We start from the raw sequence: 17,612 nt of genomic DNA, 5'->3' as shown, positions 1-17,612 counted from the left end.
CATCTTGATGTATGCTCTCTGAGGAAAACATTGTTCAAAGTTGTACTCCTAGCAGAGTTTTGAACTTTAATAATGATTTTTTTTGTTTGGTGATGTCTTTTCCAAGTCTAAATTAAATCAGATGTATTCCCAAGGAGATAATTTCCTTGAATTATTTTCCTTTTGAATAGGAAATAAAAACATTTATGATCAACTCTTAAATGTCCCATTTCCCCTCTGGCTTAATGGTGAATATGAACGTGAATAAGAATACTAGTCATTCCTCAATAATAATTGAAATATATTCCCTTGCCCCCCTCCTCTGTTGCTGAACACTTCCAACCTTGGATTGTTTTTTTTCTCAGAATGTTTTATAACTATTGTTCTCTTGGTTTGTCTGCTTTTGTTGCTGAAAGTTAGAAAACACAGGATTTAGAACTTTGGTTTTTGTGTCTATGGATAGCTGTAAGTACATGGTGTTTGTTACAGCATTTTAAAAGGCCCTTGTTCTTTCTCTCTCTGTGGCTAATGATACTTCTTTTACATATATTAATCCACAAAGAAGGTTGTAAAATTCACTTATAAAATGAGTTTTGGCTTTTCCAAAATCCTGTGGATTATTTGAGGAATCATCAAGGAGGAAAGGTGTTCTCCTTGCTCTACTGCTTAGGTTTCTGCTGGAAACTCAACTATCTTGACATAGTATCCTTGTTGTTGGTTGCTTTGTTTTTCTCTTTTCATGGTGAAATGGATTTCCTGACTCATTTTTCACCATTTTATGTTTCACTTTTTGTCTTCCTTCCTCTGCTTTTTTGTCTTGGTTAATACATTAAATTATGAAGCTGTGGGATGAAAATAATGCAAAGCTTGGGGGTTTAGGGAGGGACCTAGGCAAAGTGGGGATAGATACTCCTGGTAGGTTACAGCTGAGGCAAAATGCAGTGCTCAAATGATGCCTAAATTTAGTTCAGCAACATTTTTGTGGCATAGGCAAATACTCCTGTGCTAGTTAGATTTAACATAAACACATTTAAATGGCTAATAATCTTCTCATATTTGATATTGCAGGTCAAGATCAAATACATCTTTTCTGTTTCTCTGTCCTTCCCTGTCATATTTTAATCATCTCCTTTCTGTGTTATTCTGTGCCCCAAATGTCAAACGAAGTGCTGTTCAAAACTGTGTTGTGTTCTACCAGTATGATTCTTAACCTTCTGGAAAGATCACAACTCAGATGAGCAGACTATTCAAACTGGCCCACAGTATTCAAACTAGTCAATGTTTCTTTTCTGCCAGAAACATTAGGTGGAATAGAATTAGATGGCATGTGAGGATTTTACTCAAGAATAATACATAATTTGAGTCCTGTTTGAACTTAACATGTCTCTGTGTTGCTGCTTGAGTAATGCTAATTTGGATAGCTATAACTAAAGATGTTTTCACCATACTCTGGGAGGTGAGAAAATTCCATTGAACAGCAATTTTCCTGCATGCTTTCTTTTGTATGATTGCCAGCAGCCAATTTTGTAAATTTTGTACTGTTGGAATTACGCTTTCATATGAGAAAATCCTGTTGAAGTCATAAAGGTGGTACTACAAAGGCAAGAACAGTGCAGGCAAGGTAAAAGAAGCTGCCAGTGCAAGAGGGTGGAGAATCTGGCCCTGGTTTACATATGACCAGATTGGATTTATATAACTCTTTTGTGTTTGCTTTTATTTCACTCTGGGCTGTCTAAGTATTTCACAGGCAGTTAGCTCCCACAGAATGATCAAGTCTTTATTTCATGTATTTTACAAAGTGTCACAGCGAGGAGCTGACAAGTTTAGTGATTTGCAGAAAACCCCTCTCTCTCAATATCTGTGCTGAAGTCTGTGATGAAATTCAAGTCTGATTCAGAGTCAAGTGCTCCTGTGTGTGTCCTCCACAATCTGCCTGCCGATCTGATTTCACCAGCTACAAGCTTCTCTGGCTCTTCTGTATCAAGTTCCACTGGTACAACTGCCTTGGAACGCATCTGGGTTCGATTCCCTTGTATTGTGCAGTGATAAGCGCTGCAAGTTGATTGAAAAATATGTGGCTGGTAAACACCAGATTCCACCTTTCCTGAATGATTAGCTGGCTTTTTGAAGTCCTAATGATTTTAATTTGGCTTGGAGTCAGTGAGTAAGTATGCAAAGCCTTAGCCAAAGTACCTATTTATTTATGTAAATCTTATCAGCACACATTTCTTCAAAGAAGAGTACCTATCTCTTTGTCTAAGCGCTTTTTAATAAATATATAAATATATAAATGTATAACTACCAAGTAAACCAGCTTAAATTTTCTCCATTGTCTCATAGATTACAGCAGTTAGTAGAAAGTGGTTTTCCTTGGTGAACAGCAATTTCCTTGGTGAACTGACTTGTAGGAATCATATTGTCTGTTCAATTTCATTCTTTATTTTTCATTTCAGATTTTTTTAAAAATTAACACAACTTGGTTTTCCTATGGCTGTTCTGTCTATCTTTGTAACACGAGTTTGTGTTTTACTCCCAAAGAAAGGCTGTAAATAGGTTAATCATTTGTTTAAAATGTGAATGGAGTTTCTCCAGACAAAAATTGCTCACTCTATCCGTTCATCTTGACTACTTAAAACTTGCCAAGGAAGAATAATTTTTTCCCTTTCCCCAGGTTCTCTGGAAAGGAAAGGTTGTCTATATTTGTGGTTGTTTCAGATATTTGCAGAATGAATGTTAAAATTGCAATACTGCAGTAATAAAATTTTTTTAAACCCTCTACTTGTCTATTGCAGTTCTTTATTTAGAGACACATTTAATGAAGATGCTTTTTGTTTCCCTTCTTATGGAGTACTTGCATAATCTAGTGCTATGCTGAAGAAAGCTTTACTTAAAGGCAACAGAGATGTTCTATGCTGTGGCACTCTAATTTAAATGTTGAATTGTATGTGATAATTTATTGCACTTTTAAGGAACCTGTCCTTAACTGTGACATACAGTGGCTTAAAAGAGATTGTGATAAAATTGTATTTAAAATTAATCATTAAATATTCTGAGTAAATGGGATAAGGATAAGTACTGACTGAAAAGTAAATATGTGTGGAAACATTTCTGCAGGTGAAATACTGCATCTGTTAAAATGTGACTATATCTGTATGTTGTACTGTGTGATATTACTAATATTTAAGATTTTTCTATGAGCATTTTCTTCAGCTGCAATTCCAAACGATACTGGAAATCACTTGCAAAGGAAATTCATAATATAGGCTGGGTTCTCTAAGCTGAGAGCTTTTGAAAATAGCAGATATCTTCTTGTAGGTTTCTGTGCATGCAGTTCATAAAATGAGATGTAATTATGCTGCTGTTTGTTGTCTGAGTTATTTTCCATTCAAATGCCATGTACTTAGTTGAACCAGAAGGGAAGGAGTGGGTCCCTTTTCCCTGGTGTCAAACAAGTCAGCAGTGATCTTGGCAGTGTGGTATTTTCACACCAGTGCAGGCAAAGGGTTCAGCTCAGCTGCGTCCCTTCCCTGTGGGTTTTGTCACTTACTGGGTTCCAGGCTGCTTGGAGATATGCCAGGCCCTTGGCCATCAGGATGTTTGGTTTTGTGGAGCTGCACAGGCAAAGAACACATTTGAATGTTTCCTCACAGGACTCTGAAATTTTCTCCAAGCTTGTTGGAGGTTCTTCTTTCAAACAGAAGTTTGCACTATTTTTGTTACTTTGGAAGTTGTCCTCACAATACCTTTTATTCATTTCTTTCCTGAAATCAACAGCTCCATTTTTTTAGATCTTTCTTTTTTTCTCACAAGTATGTACCACCACAATTATGGCTTGAGTTATGAGTCCTTGAAGTCCTTTTGTTGTGGCAGTATCTTTGTCAGTAGCACGCCTGTGTATTCAGTTTTTTATTAATATAAGAACAAAAATATTTTCTGAATTGTTTTCTCACATAAATTCTCTTTCCTTTTTTTTAAACTCCATTACTCCTACTCATGGCATAAAGGACTGAACTTGTAGACTAAAACCCCAATCTCTTTCTTGAGTCAATACCATTAATTCATAAGCAGTTCAAGTATTTGAGTGCATTGCATTTGTCAATATTGGCTTTTCCCTGCTATTGTGTTTCTCATTCTCTTAGGTTAGTTAGGTGTATCTGAACCTCTGGTCTAGACTTACCTGCACATTTTTGTGTCATTCACAGGTTTGTCACATCTCTGACAGCTCCTTTTTCTGATGACTAACATAAGTAGCTACCACCTATGCCAGAAAAATATGGTTCCCACCAATTCCTACCTGTTCAGCTTTCTACAAAGAGACCTGCACTGTTTCATTCAAATCTCTTGTTTTCTGTCCAGGTTTTTGAAAACCGTTGTTTTTTATAACATGATTAGTTACACCAGATATCTTTCTGGAAATCCATATAAACCATTTTTCCTTTAGTTTTCTTCTGATGCATTAAAAATTGTATCAGATTTGTGATTGCTAAAACTGTGTGATCTGTGTGTCTTCTTTCGCTTTAATAACTGTTTCAATTAATTTGGTGTCTTATATGAAAATATATATGCTAGTCTAAAATTTCCTTGAATTAATCCTGTAAAGGCTTTTAAAAATGTAAGTTCAGTATTTTCTGCCATGCAGTCCTTAAATGAAGTCACTGGTCTGAGAACAGTTTATCAGTTTATTCTTAATTTTTTCCTATATTTTTGACAGTGTATATTCTCTGTGGATTATTGGCTTAATGCTTATTTAATTTCTCTGTTCTTTCTTCTTCCCTTCCTCTGTTTTTTGGTACCTGTGTCCATGGTGGCATCTGATCTTTTCTTTATGTGGAAAGAACAGGGTCAGGTTTAAATATCTTTCTAATACATAGTTGGCAAAAACTGATGCAAGAAATTGTTTATCTTTTCAGCAACACCCTCATTTTCTTTAATTACATCTTCACCTCTTATTCAAAAGACCTACTTATTCTCCATTAACCGTCTTGGTGGTTATTGCGTGGTTTTTACCTACAGCTGTTTACTTCAGAGCCCATTTTGGACCTCTTTGTTTCCTTCTTACACAATGAACCTTATAATCTGCTTTGTTGGCTGCACAAACATTGTATTTCCATATTCTGCATAACTTCATGTTGGATTCCTATAGGTGGAATGGCTGTGGGGCACTCTAAAATTGTACAACAGGTCTGTAAACTGAGAAAGCGCTATACTAGTTTGAAGAGGACAGAATTCATTTTCAGGATACAAAATTCATCTTAGCGCTAAAAGTGCATACATTTCCCCCTTGCCTGTAGTCGCCTACATTTGGTTTCTAGTCTCTAACATTTAGTTTTTAATTTTCTTATGTTAATACATTGGTTTCTGCTGATTTAACAGGTTTTAGATGCGGGAAGACTGAAAGAATATGGTGAGCCTTACATTTTGCTGCAAGAACAAGACAGCTTGTTTTACAAAATGGTGCAACAAGTGGGCAAGACTGAAGCGGCTTCTCTGATTGAAACAGCAAAACGGGTAATTTTAGAAGAAGACATAATTAAGTTTGTCTCTGCAGTTTGTTTATCTCAAGTTAGCATATTCAGTGTTGCAGTAATCCTTCCACCGAAGGATCTGTCACTTTTGCAAGGCAAAGCCATAATTTTCAGTGGGATATACAGAGACTTCCAAATTATACATGTATTATATACCCCAAGTTGAAAGACTGGATTTCTTGCATCCTTTTGTGTGTACACAAAACAATAAGTGTAAATAATACAGGATGTATTCACTTGTGCTGGGCATTGATCTTAACTTGCTGTAAAAAACATGTTAAGGCTGCAGAATCAAACATTTATCTATTATGCCTGTATTTTTTAAAGGGTCCATCAGATTTTAGTTGGGGCTCAGTGCATGTGGCCATGCTGTGGTACCTGAGGGTTTGATCACATTACATCTATTGTGCATTCCCTTACTTCGTTCCTGTACCTTGGCTCTCTGTTCTGCACCACAGATGAGCAGGGCTCAGCTAAAGAAACAACTGTTGAATGTTTTGTCACCTCCCTGCAAGGCTCTGTGCCTGATTTACTGTGAACTGTTCACATCCCACTTGGAGTACAGAATTATTATTGTAATTTTGGGCATTCCTCTGGCAATCAAAGTGTTTAAGAGACATTAATGGATTCACTTTCATAATATGCCTGTGAGGTAAGGCTATATCATCTCCAATTCTCAGAATGAAAGCTGAAGCAGAGATAAGAAGATAAAAAAGAATGACCTGTGACTGAGGATCTCCTTGGCTTGCTTTGTCTTTTCTTGATAATTTACCACACAGGATGTCCAGAGCAAGATTTTAATTCTCTCAGTGCCAACGAAGTTTCAGCATTGCTTCAGCTGAGACTGGCAGTGCTCACTTTGGCAGCTTGCTTTGAACTCATGTAACTGTACTTTCATCATGCAAGTAAGGCACTAGTATTAAGCAGGTAACAACCTAAGAGAGCCTTTTACAGGCAAGAGGCAAAGCTCTTTAGCCTTTATGCTTTCCTTTCCTCAAGCTGCTGGATATGTGGAGCAGAGCTAGAGGAACACAAGGTCTAAACTGTTGCCTGAGGGAAACAAAAGACCAACAGACAAGAAACAACACACAAAGACAGGAAACACAATGTCAGGTTCTTGACTATTTTCCAGTAAAAAAAAATAGATGCATTTCCAGCAAGCTGGAAAAAATGAAAAGTTGTGCTGTCATGGAGGCTATGCACTCATGTCTGGTTGCTATTTTACTGGACTTTTTGAAGATCAGGGAAGAGATTTCTGTGATTTCTTATATTTTATTTTTTAAAGAGTTTTTCAAGTAAAGCACTGTAGCTAAAAGCATATACTTTAAGTTCTTGTGTGGCACAAATTGCAGAACTGAGGAAACAGTTTTGTCTTGAACTAAGCTCTGTAATGAGTTCTGCTGTCCTCTTCCATTGCTGCAGTGTAGCTTCATTTATTTTCTTATTAAAAGGGAATGGGTTAGCCATGTTTTCTGTGGTATGTGCATGACAATCTGGAGGTTATATAAATGGTATTTAAAAGGGTAGCTTCAAATTCATGTGACCATTGTTTTTCTGTAAAGTGAAGGCCAGCTTCCTAAGGCTTGCTCCTTGGAAGGGCAAGAGGTGAGGCTGTCCAGCTGTCATCTGTAGAAATTTAGCTATGTCATGCTGTCATTCCTTCCTTCCCTGGAGCCCTCCCCAGTTGCACAATTGCATTCAAAGATGATTCAAAATGTATAAAAATAATTGCCTGATGTTACTTGCCCATATAGTCATCTGCAGTTACCACATCAATGTTATGTGATTTTGTACAGGAAGGGAAGAGATCCAGGAACCAGTCTCTGCTGAAATGTGGTTTGATGAAAAAGTTTGCTAACTCCCAGGCTAGAAGGCAGATACAAGCTTTAGCATCTGCCAAGAATGCAAAGCATGGTGCTTATCCACACTCGGACCAAAAATATGGGAATCAAGAGACTGTATCTCCAGTCAGCAGCTACCCAGAAGCAGAGTTATAGTTCTTTCTGTTTGAAGGACTTGAACAATTCAGGGGTTTTGTTATTATTGTCCCTTGTGCTTCATGCATACTTTCAGAGAAGTCGCTTAGTCAGAAGAGCTGATTCCAATGGCTTTTCTTTTTGTACTACTGAGTCTGTTGCATGTATTGCTGTCGATTTCCCACATTCCTACTGTGGTCACTAAGAACTGTTTTTATGAAGAACAGCTTTCTTTCTGTTTTTGGAAAACAGCATGCTGCACATAAAAAGAAGTGGTAATATGACATACATACATACTTTTCAAAAAGCATTGCAGTGGGTTGCTATGTAAAATGGTTTGGAATGTGGCTATGCTTTGGCAATGATTATTTGATTTATTGCATTTTGGACCTGAATCTTGATTTATTTCTGTTTGGACCCGTATAACACAAACTCATACCAAGATCTTTTTTCAGTAAGCTGAAACTGAAATGCATTTTCTGGAAAAGTATTGCTTCTGCCTATATCCTTTTAAGTGCAAATTAAGAGGTATTACACATCCTAACTTGGACATATTTAAGAAACAAATTTTTTAAAAAATCTCATGGTCCTGTTAGCGAAGCATTGCAGGACTGAGCTATTGCTGGAACCTTAGCTCAGGCTTCCAGATTGATCCAGTTGCTATTATATGTCTCACTTGGTCACTCAGTATCCCCATTTTTTGTGCAAATGTCAAAGAAAACAACACAGGCACAACTCAAATTGGAGACCGCTGAGTATGTATTAAATAGCCCATGAGCCTGATAGCAACTGAGTTCTGCTTGACATCGTGAGACTGTTTTTATCTTTGCTCAGTTTACAAGAAGCTGCTAGGAGAAAATCCTATGGGAAAGAGAGGAATAGTCGTCAAGCAGTGAAAAATGAAAAAAAATAAAAGTGCTTAATTATTCAGATAAACAGAAGTTGGTGTGTTCTCCCTGTTCTTGGCAGTGTTGAGAGAGGCTTTTCTGCAGGCTCTGGTGGCATCAGGATAGGGATGGGTTTCTGTCAATCAGGTTTGAGTACTTTGAGGGAAAAAAATAAGGGTTGTTTTATTTTACTTTAAAGCTATAACAGATGTGTAAATATTAAAATACTAGGTGTTACCTCAGTGATTACTTTTAAAAAGGTTGCAGCTCTGTTGGCAGTGGAAGAAACTTGTATAAAGACTTGGGCATTTAATACCATGAGGGATTGGGCTCAGGGGAAGAATTGCAATGAGACAGTTGAAAAGCAGCTGCCATTTCATTACATCTCTAGTAATGTGCCAAGGTTTTCTATTAGCTTTCCATTAAAAAAAAATCACATTCAAAAGCTGCATTAAAAGTATGCCAAAGTTTTATGTTTTAAACCAGGAACGGGATGGGAATACTGAGGCTGCTGTCTGCAGCCTGTGTGCAGTCAGCAGCCTCATTAACGTCCCTCTGTTGCATCCGATTGTGACTGGTTACTGAGGAATGCCTCTTAACAGGACTCCCAATTCTTCTGTTGATTCAAATCAGATTTAATATTCTTTGAAACTTGTAAAAATGCATATACCCTGCATTAGTGAGTGCACAAAAGATGACAGTAGTACTTATAGGAACATTTTTGTAGAATGACTATTTCTTTTTTATCCCGTGTGTCTTATACGTGTATTCATGTATATGAAAAGGACATTATTATCAAACAAACTGAACTTTGTTGACAACACTCTTAAATATAAATTGCAGAAATGTTTCATAAGCTGTACTCAAAGCAGTCTGACTATGAGACCTAACTCGTGACATGTGTCAGCTTCAGAAAGATAGTGTATTTTCTGTTTTTAAAGACTCAAACAAAACTTTTCACATTCTTCTTTGAAAAAAAATTGCATTTGAAGTCCTTTTTCACCCAACACATTTTTAGATAAGAGCACACAAGTCTTGACATTATTTCATTTTGTTATGCGCATCTGTCAAGGAACAGAGATATGATACAGCTGCTAAAAACTGATGATTGTGGAACAGTGAAACTTGACAGCATTTCATTTCCTTTATGTTCTGATTATACATTTATCAGGAAACCTGTATCTCTTCTAGTTGAGCTAGAAATTGGTAAAATTCAGGAACTCAAAGGCTTGGCAAAGAACTGTCCTATTATTTGGTATCATCTTACGTTTTAGAGAAGTTGCTTGGTTGAGTCATTGTTAAAGCTTTTGCTGCTTCTTTCATTATTGTGGTTCACTATCCAGAGATCACATTTCTATAGGCCCTATAACTGCTCTGCAGCACAAATTAAAGGCTGGGATATTTCATACATATACTTCGAAGTTTCAATGGTTGTCAATCACAGTTTGTAAAATATAGGGATTACAACCTGATTTTAACATCCAAATCCATTGTGTTCATTTTATGTGTGAAAATGAGAAACCCTTGTGCAGACACAAGATTTCACAGCTTCTTTGTCATCCTGTTTTTAATTTATCTCCATGTTTTGAGCTAGTAAAATGACTTTACTTATCAGTTTAATGTAAAGTGATAAAACATATCTATTCATCTGAATTAACAAAATTTGAGGGGATCGACAGGTCGTGTGGGTTTTTTCTCACATTTTGTTTCAATATAAGTTCATACAGTAATTTTACTAATTTATCAGTGACATACATTCACTGAGTGCCACTAACCAGAAGCTCCTGTTGGGATTCCTTAAGGATGTATGTTTATCTCTACTATATTTATCTCCAGAAATGTTGTTCAAAGTTAAATGGACTTTGGTGCATAATTACTGACAGAATCTAATATTTTTTCTAGGTATACTTCAGTAAGAATTACCCAGAAGTTCTTCAGAATGGTCACCTTGCCACAGACTCCTCCTTGGATCCTTCCTCAGGATTATGCATAACTGAAACTGCACTGTGATTCCTCTTTGCCTTAACTGTGTAGAATGTAAACCTGAGATCATCTAAACTCGGTGACAACATTTGCAAGTGTCAACAGGAGAGGAAAGGGAGGGAGGCGATTCTTTGCACTGGACATCCTTCCTATTTAATACTAAGAAGAAAAATTTTACTGTCCCTGTTTCTTTCATTTCAGTGCAATATGTTTTTCTTTCCAACTAATTATGTTTGTGTTGCTAAGGAAATTAGGCAGATTCAGGGGTTTTTTTGAAAGTTACGTGGTAGAGATCTCTTTTATTTAAACAGGTGCAGGACACCTAACAGGTCTAGTATGCATATTTGGAGCTTAGTAAAATAATTGGAATGCGTCCTTTTTTTCTCTTTTAGAAATATTTTGAGAGCAAGCAAAACCAAATTTTTTTCAGTGTCACTTTAGCATGACAGCTCTGTCTGAACAGCAGATTTGGTAGTGTGCAACTCACTTGTCTAGAGAACTGTCTTTCTACCTGTCACAAGTAACTATGCAGGCTGGTAAGAAAAAAACTTGAAGAAGCCAAATACACTTTTTTTTTTGATAGAAAAGTACTATATACTTTTTTTTTTAATAAACTGTTCAAATAGTGCTGTTCAAGATGAATGTAAATATTAGTTTTATTTTGCTAAAATCCAAATGCTGAAAAATCAGTCTCAGTCTTCTGTACTTCAGAAGAAAATTACCACATTTGCACTGAAGAAATATTTAAATAATTTAACATACATTCCTCTTTTTACCCGGGTTATCAAAGAAAAAAAGGTATTAAAATAACTTGAGGAAATGTTTGAATGACATCTCATTATACCTAAATACTGTGTAGTACAAAGTTATCTCCAACACAACACATTGAAATGTATACATTATTTGCATTTATTGTGCCTTAATATTTGTGCCTTCAAGCCAACACTGTAACTGCAGGGTACGTAACAAATTCATTAGATATATGTTAAAAATATGTAACTTTAGTATATTTAAAGTTTTGCATCAGGAGTTCTGTTGAACTTCAGCTGTTTGAAGTTACCATCCTGCCAGAATAAGTAGGAAAATACAACCTGTAGTTTCGCATGGCTGTTGCTGATAGAGAGGAATGCAGTGAGAGAGGGGTTCAATATTCATAAGTTATGTCCTGATTCAGCAAAGCACTTTAACACAAAGGCACTATTCCCATGTTTAAAAAATAAATCAAGCAAGTGCTGGGTTGAGTCAGATTTTTTCAAATTTAGTGAGGTATTCTTTGAGGTCCAGTAGAAAATACATCTATTCATCTTGCTGTTTAAAGGGCACAGGAGAGACTAAAAGGCAACAGATTTCTTCAGAACATGGAAAATACTGTCCTTTTTAAAATATACTGAAGATGCTTGCTATTACCTTTGTAATGCCGAACAAGTGTTATTTACCCAATGTTCATCCAGTGGTCTAAAAGTAAGGCAATCATAAATGTTTCTCATTTCAAGCAGTTCTACTAGAGTATGATTTAGTCAGATGCAAAGTTACTTCTTACTGAGAAGTAAATTGAGGCCAAAGCCTGCACCTCAGGACAGCCACTCATCTTGGACATTTTCCTGCTCCGAGCCAGCCCAGTGGTGAGAGGCAGAATCTCTGTTCCCCTGTTCCAGTATTCTCCTTGCACTGGGGCATACTGTCCTGTTTTGAGATGCCAGGGGAGAGGGAATTGTGTCTGCAGTGCCACCAGCCAGCTTTCTGAGGGACAGGGGCATTTGGAGCAAAACATCCATTTTGTGGAACAAACATCAGGCTTCTGTGCTTGCTGGTAACATCCTCTTACATGGTTAGAAATCATTAAGGGAGAGTTACAAAATAAGGGGCTTTTGCTCTGTGCCTTTTTATGTCAAGTCCTAACATTTCTCCTGCAGTGTGTAGCGGCTTACACTGTAACAAGTTCCACTGAGATGGGTGGAACTGAACTTCACACAGTGTTGTGCACCAGGAGGCTTGTGCTACATCTGATGATAAAATGTCAGCCAGCCAGGGGCAGCTACCAGCCGCCAAGCCACATGGCACAGATGTGCTCGTGTAGGCAGTGCTTATGGCAGATGCTTTTGAGAACACACCAGCCACATCCACTTTTTGTATTTCTTGGCCCTTCTCTGAGCTGCTGCAGTCCACTTACACAGTGTCCTAGCACACAGTTATCATCCTGTGTGTTCTGTGGCTGTTTTCTTTTCCATTAAAGTTGTCTGAAATAAGGATAGGACTGTTCTGCAGCTGAGTGAGAGTAGTGGTTGCATTTGCACAGGTATGTGAAGATGTGAAGTTTAAATGTATAAAGTCATATTAGATAATGTTGGGGGACTGTGTAGCGTAAAGAAAGTTCAACCTCATTGCCTTATCCACTACTGCCTTTTTGGCAAGGATCCATGGATCCATGTCCAAACTCTGCTCAAGCTTTGACATGGAAAGATCTGGTTGGAGTGGTGCAAAACACAGCTAGGGTGAACTGACCAAGGCAGTGTGCTACATCTTGGAGTTGGGAGTTTGAGCTCCTTTGTTTATCTTCTTTTTTTGAGCTGTGTGAATATATTCAGAGTCTGTGTTCTACAATATGGAATTCTTACTATTTCTAAACAGTTCTTATAGAAGAGGAAGTGTGAAGTATAATACAGAGACTTTTAAATACTCTAAGAGAATAGTAAGTTCTCCTTCACCATACATACCTCGAGTTCATTTTTTTTATCAGACCCAAGGAGATCTGCAGGCGTAAACCAAGGGTATAATTACAGTTTTAGTTCATTTCAGCTCTGAAATGAATCTATGGTAAGTTATATTTCAGAGCAGAACTCCAAAACGCTGGCTGCTGCAGACTCACTGGTATGAGACCCTGAGAGATCTAGCTATCAGTCTATAAGCTAGAATTAATTTGATCCTGTAGCTTTTTGAATGTACACAAAAATGTTAGGTATCTCTGAAAATGCTGATTCTGCTTTTTCACATGTTTTGGCAGGACACTACTTGCTGTAGGTATCAAATATAATTATAAGACAAAGCAAATTTTTTACAAAATCACACTTGAAACCCATAAATCGCTGAGTAGAACGACTGATAGCATTCATGTCTGCCATTGGCATTATTTCGTCTTTTTGGTTTTTAGTGACAAAAATATTTTATTCAAGGAAACTGGTTTTGCTGGTATTGTTGATAGCTGTTTTGTTCAGATGTTGATTAAGATCGACTGACCCATTTTATTCTAGTTAGGTTAAAAAGGTGCAGTGTATCTGAAAGGCAGAATTCAAATCAGGGGAAGAAAAAGGCCTTCATGTGGTAAAGTCTTGGTCTGTTAAATGAATACATTATCTTTCCAACAAGGTGTTTTATGTTTCCTTATAAAGAAAAATTCAAATAGTTTTAAACTTCCATTTTGAAAATTGTTGTGCTTTATCTGGAAATAGCAAAGCAGGTTACCCTAAGTTGCATACCTTACTGGGGATCTTGGAAAAAGAACTCAGTCTCCTGAGTTATTCAAGCCTTTAAAATATTTCTTCACCATGAGGTGCCTTAAATTATTCCAGTCTTATTTCTAATAAATATAATTTTATACAGTATTGCTGAAAATCATCAGTTACAGAACTCTTGTTTCTTAGGAGCAACCTCTGCTTCTGATCTTGAGAATTGGTTTTCACACATTTGTTTTGGTATGTCTTTACTCCACCCCTTAAAGACCACTGTGAGCCAACAGAGCATGTTGGCATTTGAAAAGCCACAGTTCATCAGGATAGGCTATTTAATGTTTTACTTTTTTCCTTGTTTTAAGGAGAAAAATTCTCTTAAGTGTGCTGCACCATTTGCCAGATGGGCATAATCTTCTGTGATATTTTTGTACTGCCCTTTGGAAGAGGGAGGACATTCTGACCAGCCTCACTAATGCTGGTTTGCTTAATATGCAATGCTGTGTGAAATAAGATTGCAAAAAGAATCAGAAGAAATGCTGCTTTTTTTGTTAAACTGACCCTTTGAAATATCTCACTTCAAAATTTGCCTCTTATTTGTTGAAGGGGGAAGAAAGGGTTGAAATCACTTCTTTCCTGTGATGGTGATGAGCATGACAGTTTTACAGAAGATGAGGCTTTCTGCATATGTTTTATGCATTGTGTAACAGTGCGCTGCTTTTTCATCATTTTAACTCTGGTTTTGTTTTGGTTTGGTTCTTGCATTTGTTGTAATAATTTGATTTTGGTATTGCTATGGAATGATTTCTATTGTGGATGTTCACGTGACAACTGGTGTCATACAATAAAAGACATTTCTCAGAAGCCTGTCTTAAGTCCCTTATTGCAAATGTGTGGCTGAAGGCAGAAGTTATGGGCTGACATCTCCAAACACCTCTCGGTGGCATCAGTAGCTCCAAGAGCTGAAAATCCACTTGGAGGTACAAAACACAATAGTGCATGCCAGCTTGGTTTTATCAGTTTTCTCCAGTCTAAGGTCTCTCAGATCACATTTTTGCTTTATGTGCTAAAAGGTATTGCAAATAGATTTTTAAAAATTGTGATGGAAGAACCACTAAAGTTGCACCAGTGCAGATGGGGTATGGTCCTTGCCTGAAGCAACTGGATAGCTCACAGGGCCCGACAGTGGAAATGTGGAAGGTCAGGGGACAGAAGTGAGGTAGGTTAGCAAGCATAACTCCAAAATCTGGTGTTACCTCTCAGTCCTGTGCATGAGTTTATTGCTTAATTTAGCAAGACACTCAAAAACTACTTTTTTCTGAAAACCATAAAAAATTCCTCCCAATGTCTTCCAACTGTCTCAAGTACTTCACTCTGCTGTTTTGATGCAGGATTTTTAGTACGGGATAAATTGTGCATTTGTCAATAATCCCCCACTGCAGCAAGTCGCAGGACCTGGTACAATAGGAATTGTCATCTCTCCTTTTCTACTATGAAATATGTATGCAGCTCTCTTAATTGCCTCTAAGTGAATTTGGCTTGGGTTGTCACAGCAGAAGTCACCTGTGGGATGTGCAATATCCACCTGGAGCAAGCTATATCCTCACAGAGCAAGCACTTGCCAAATGCATGTGCTCCTATGTTAATACAGCAATTCTCTTTTAGAAGAGGGAGATTTGTTCCCTTGCCTGAAAGAGAGCTGCTGATAAGTAACAAACCCAAAGATGCTTTTTAGGAATCTGTTCACAAAACAAGCATGAATTTCATAAACTCTGTTTAAAGTTAGTTCATAAATTTGGAGAAATATTAATGTACAGAAAATCAGGACCATTCTCTGATGTATGAAATCGGGTTTCCACTGTCTGCACCTTGACACCACTTAACTCCCAAACTGGCCTGGAATAGTTTCATCTGTTTTGAAATACAAAATTCCCTATGGATCTTAGCCATGGATCCAGCACATGCTGAAAAGTACAATAACCTTGAGGAGAGACTGGAGGTAGTACAACTGCCATTCAGGAGCCAGGACACATCCTGCTTTTAAATTGCTGGGTTCAACACAGATACTGCGACCACACTTGCTTTCTTCAAACACATGAGTTAATAGCTGCGCCAGAGCTCTTGTCCCTCTCCTGCATGGGATACCCTGTTTTTTAAGAGCATACTTTTGGGTGTTGAAGGTTTTCCTTAGGCTAGGCTGCTTGCATCTTCCCATCTAGTACATGACCAAAATACAGTATTGAGGATCTGAGGAATGTTTACCATATGTGAATGACATGGGGGATTGTTTACACCAGGATAAAGGAAAAGCCTAGATTGGAGTCCAAGTTCCAGTGAGTATTTATGCATTTTATTCAACGGTCTGTAGAAACACCAGGAGGAGCTGGGACTTCTCCATTCTGTCAGCATAGCTGGGATGTCGTTGGGCAGCAGAATCCATTTGCTTGTGTTCACTCCTGCTCTCTGGCCCCAGTGGGGCGGTGGTGGCCCAGGCTGCAGCTGCCATCACACAGGTCTGACAGGTCTGCTCTTTGCAGTCAGTGCTTGAGCTGTTGGGCAGCTCTGCCAAAGCAGACTCACTTCTCCTGCCTCCCCAAGGACACAGTTGCCCTGGGTGCCATCGCTAACTTGCCCAGCTGTTCCTACTGCAGCTGCTGCTTCTCCAATATACAGGCAGTGAGTCTCCCTATAGACCAAGCTGTTCTCAGAATGAGTAAAGCTCCTAACAGAAGGGCTCTGGAATACCAGCTGAAGTTTCTCCATTCACTACACCCAGAGAAAAAGCTCCGAGTTTATGCAGTTTAAATCACTGTGTTGCAACCAAGGCGATATGTATCATCTGCTCACCTAACATCTGAATGTGGTGCCTGAAGTATGGCTGGTGGATTGTGGTAATGCGGGACAGACACATGAGACTTACAAAGAGCTATGGTGATTTTTTCTCTCTCTCTTTCTATTTTTCAGTTTTGGATATTTGCTATGGGGAATTAAAGTAAGGAGAAACAGTGAAAAATAGTTCCCTTTGTTTAATTCCAGTAAGCTTTATACCTCACAGTTCAAGCACAAATAGCAAATAAAGGAAGGAGTTATTTATCCTGTATATTCTGAAGAAAGTAAATCTTGTTAGTGTTCATGCCAGGTGACCTTCTTCATGGAACTCTCTTTTATCCAGGAAAGGACCATAATTATCTTATGGCATTAAACTGAGTTGGGTGGGAAATGCAGCCTCAGATTTATTAGTCAAAGTTTCACTGTCAACAACAGTTTGTTCTTGAATATTACAGGCCTGAATTTTCTTTTCAATGTAAGTGCCAAGCATGAATAGGACAAGTGAGCATTGTTAACTGTCTCTTGAAAACATTGCCAGGATACCAAAGGAGAGTACTTCTCCCCCTCCCTGCCCAGTTGAGAGGATTTTTCCTCATTCTGTACCAGCAGGACGGCAGCATTGTACCAAGAATATGGACTGCTCTGTGTTTTGGTTGATTTAACATGTATGCACTTTTGCAGAGTAGTGATTTCCTTGAGTGGAGGGAGTTATGCAAGTAATTCACCGTGAGTCATTCATGCAGTGAATTAAGTGCCTCTTCCCACAACCAGGTCGTCCTCTGACAATCTTTTTTTTTTTTCTTTTTTCCTGGAATTATTCAACAAATCCTTTTGCAATTACTTTTAAGCATTCTGTGTAAATCACACATTTATGTACATGGCTAATGTTTGTTGATTTTTTAGAGTCATATTCGTAATACATTAGAGAAAATACGCAGTGTTTTCTCTGTATTAGTTGGTATGAATGTCGGTACCCGCAAATAAAAATTT

The 17,612-nt window shown here is 37.8% G+C and overlaps 1 protein-coding gene across 1 annotated transcript in view; it reads left to right on the top strand.

The window, feature by feature from the left end:
• ABCC4 (ATP binding cassette subfamily C member 4) overlaps nt 1-12,538 on the top strand; it is a 143,840-nt gene extending 131,302 nt beyond the window's left edge. Inside the window, exons 30-31 of the mRNA XM_033052429.1 lie at nt 5,353-5,487; nt 10,270-12,538. Of these exons, the coding sequence (XP_032908320.1) occupies nt 5,353-5,487; nt 10,270-10,377 (243 nt within the window). The 3' untranslated portion in view covers nt 10,378-12,538. The remainder of the gene's footprint in view (nt 1-5,352; nt 5,488-10,269) is intronic.
• The last annotated feature ends 5,074 nt before the right edge of the window (nt 12,539-17,612 follow it).

The sequence above is a fragment of the Catharus ustulatus genome, chromosome 2 (genome assembly GCF_009819885.2).
Source record: "Catharus ustulatus isolate bCatUst1 chromosome 2, bCatUst1.pri.v2, whole genome shotgun sequence".
NCBI lineage: Eukaryota > Metazoa > Chordata > Aves > Passeriformes > Turdidae > Catharus > Catharus ustulatus.
The sequence above is the reverse complement of the archived record's forward strand: the minus strand, read 5'-3'. Positions and strand labels throughout refer to the sequence as shown.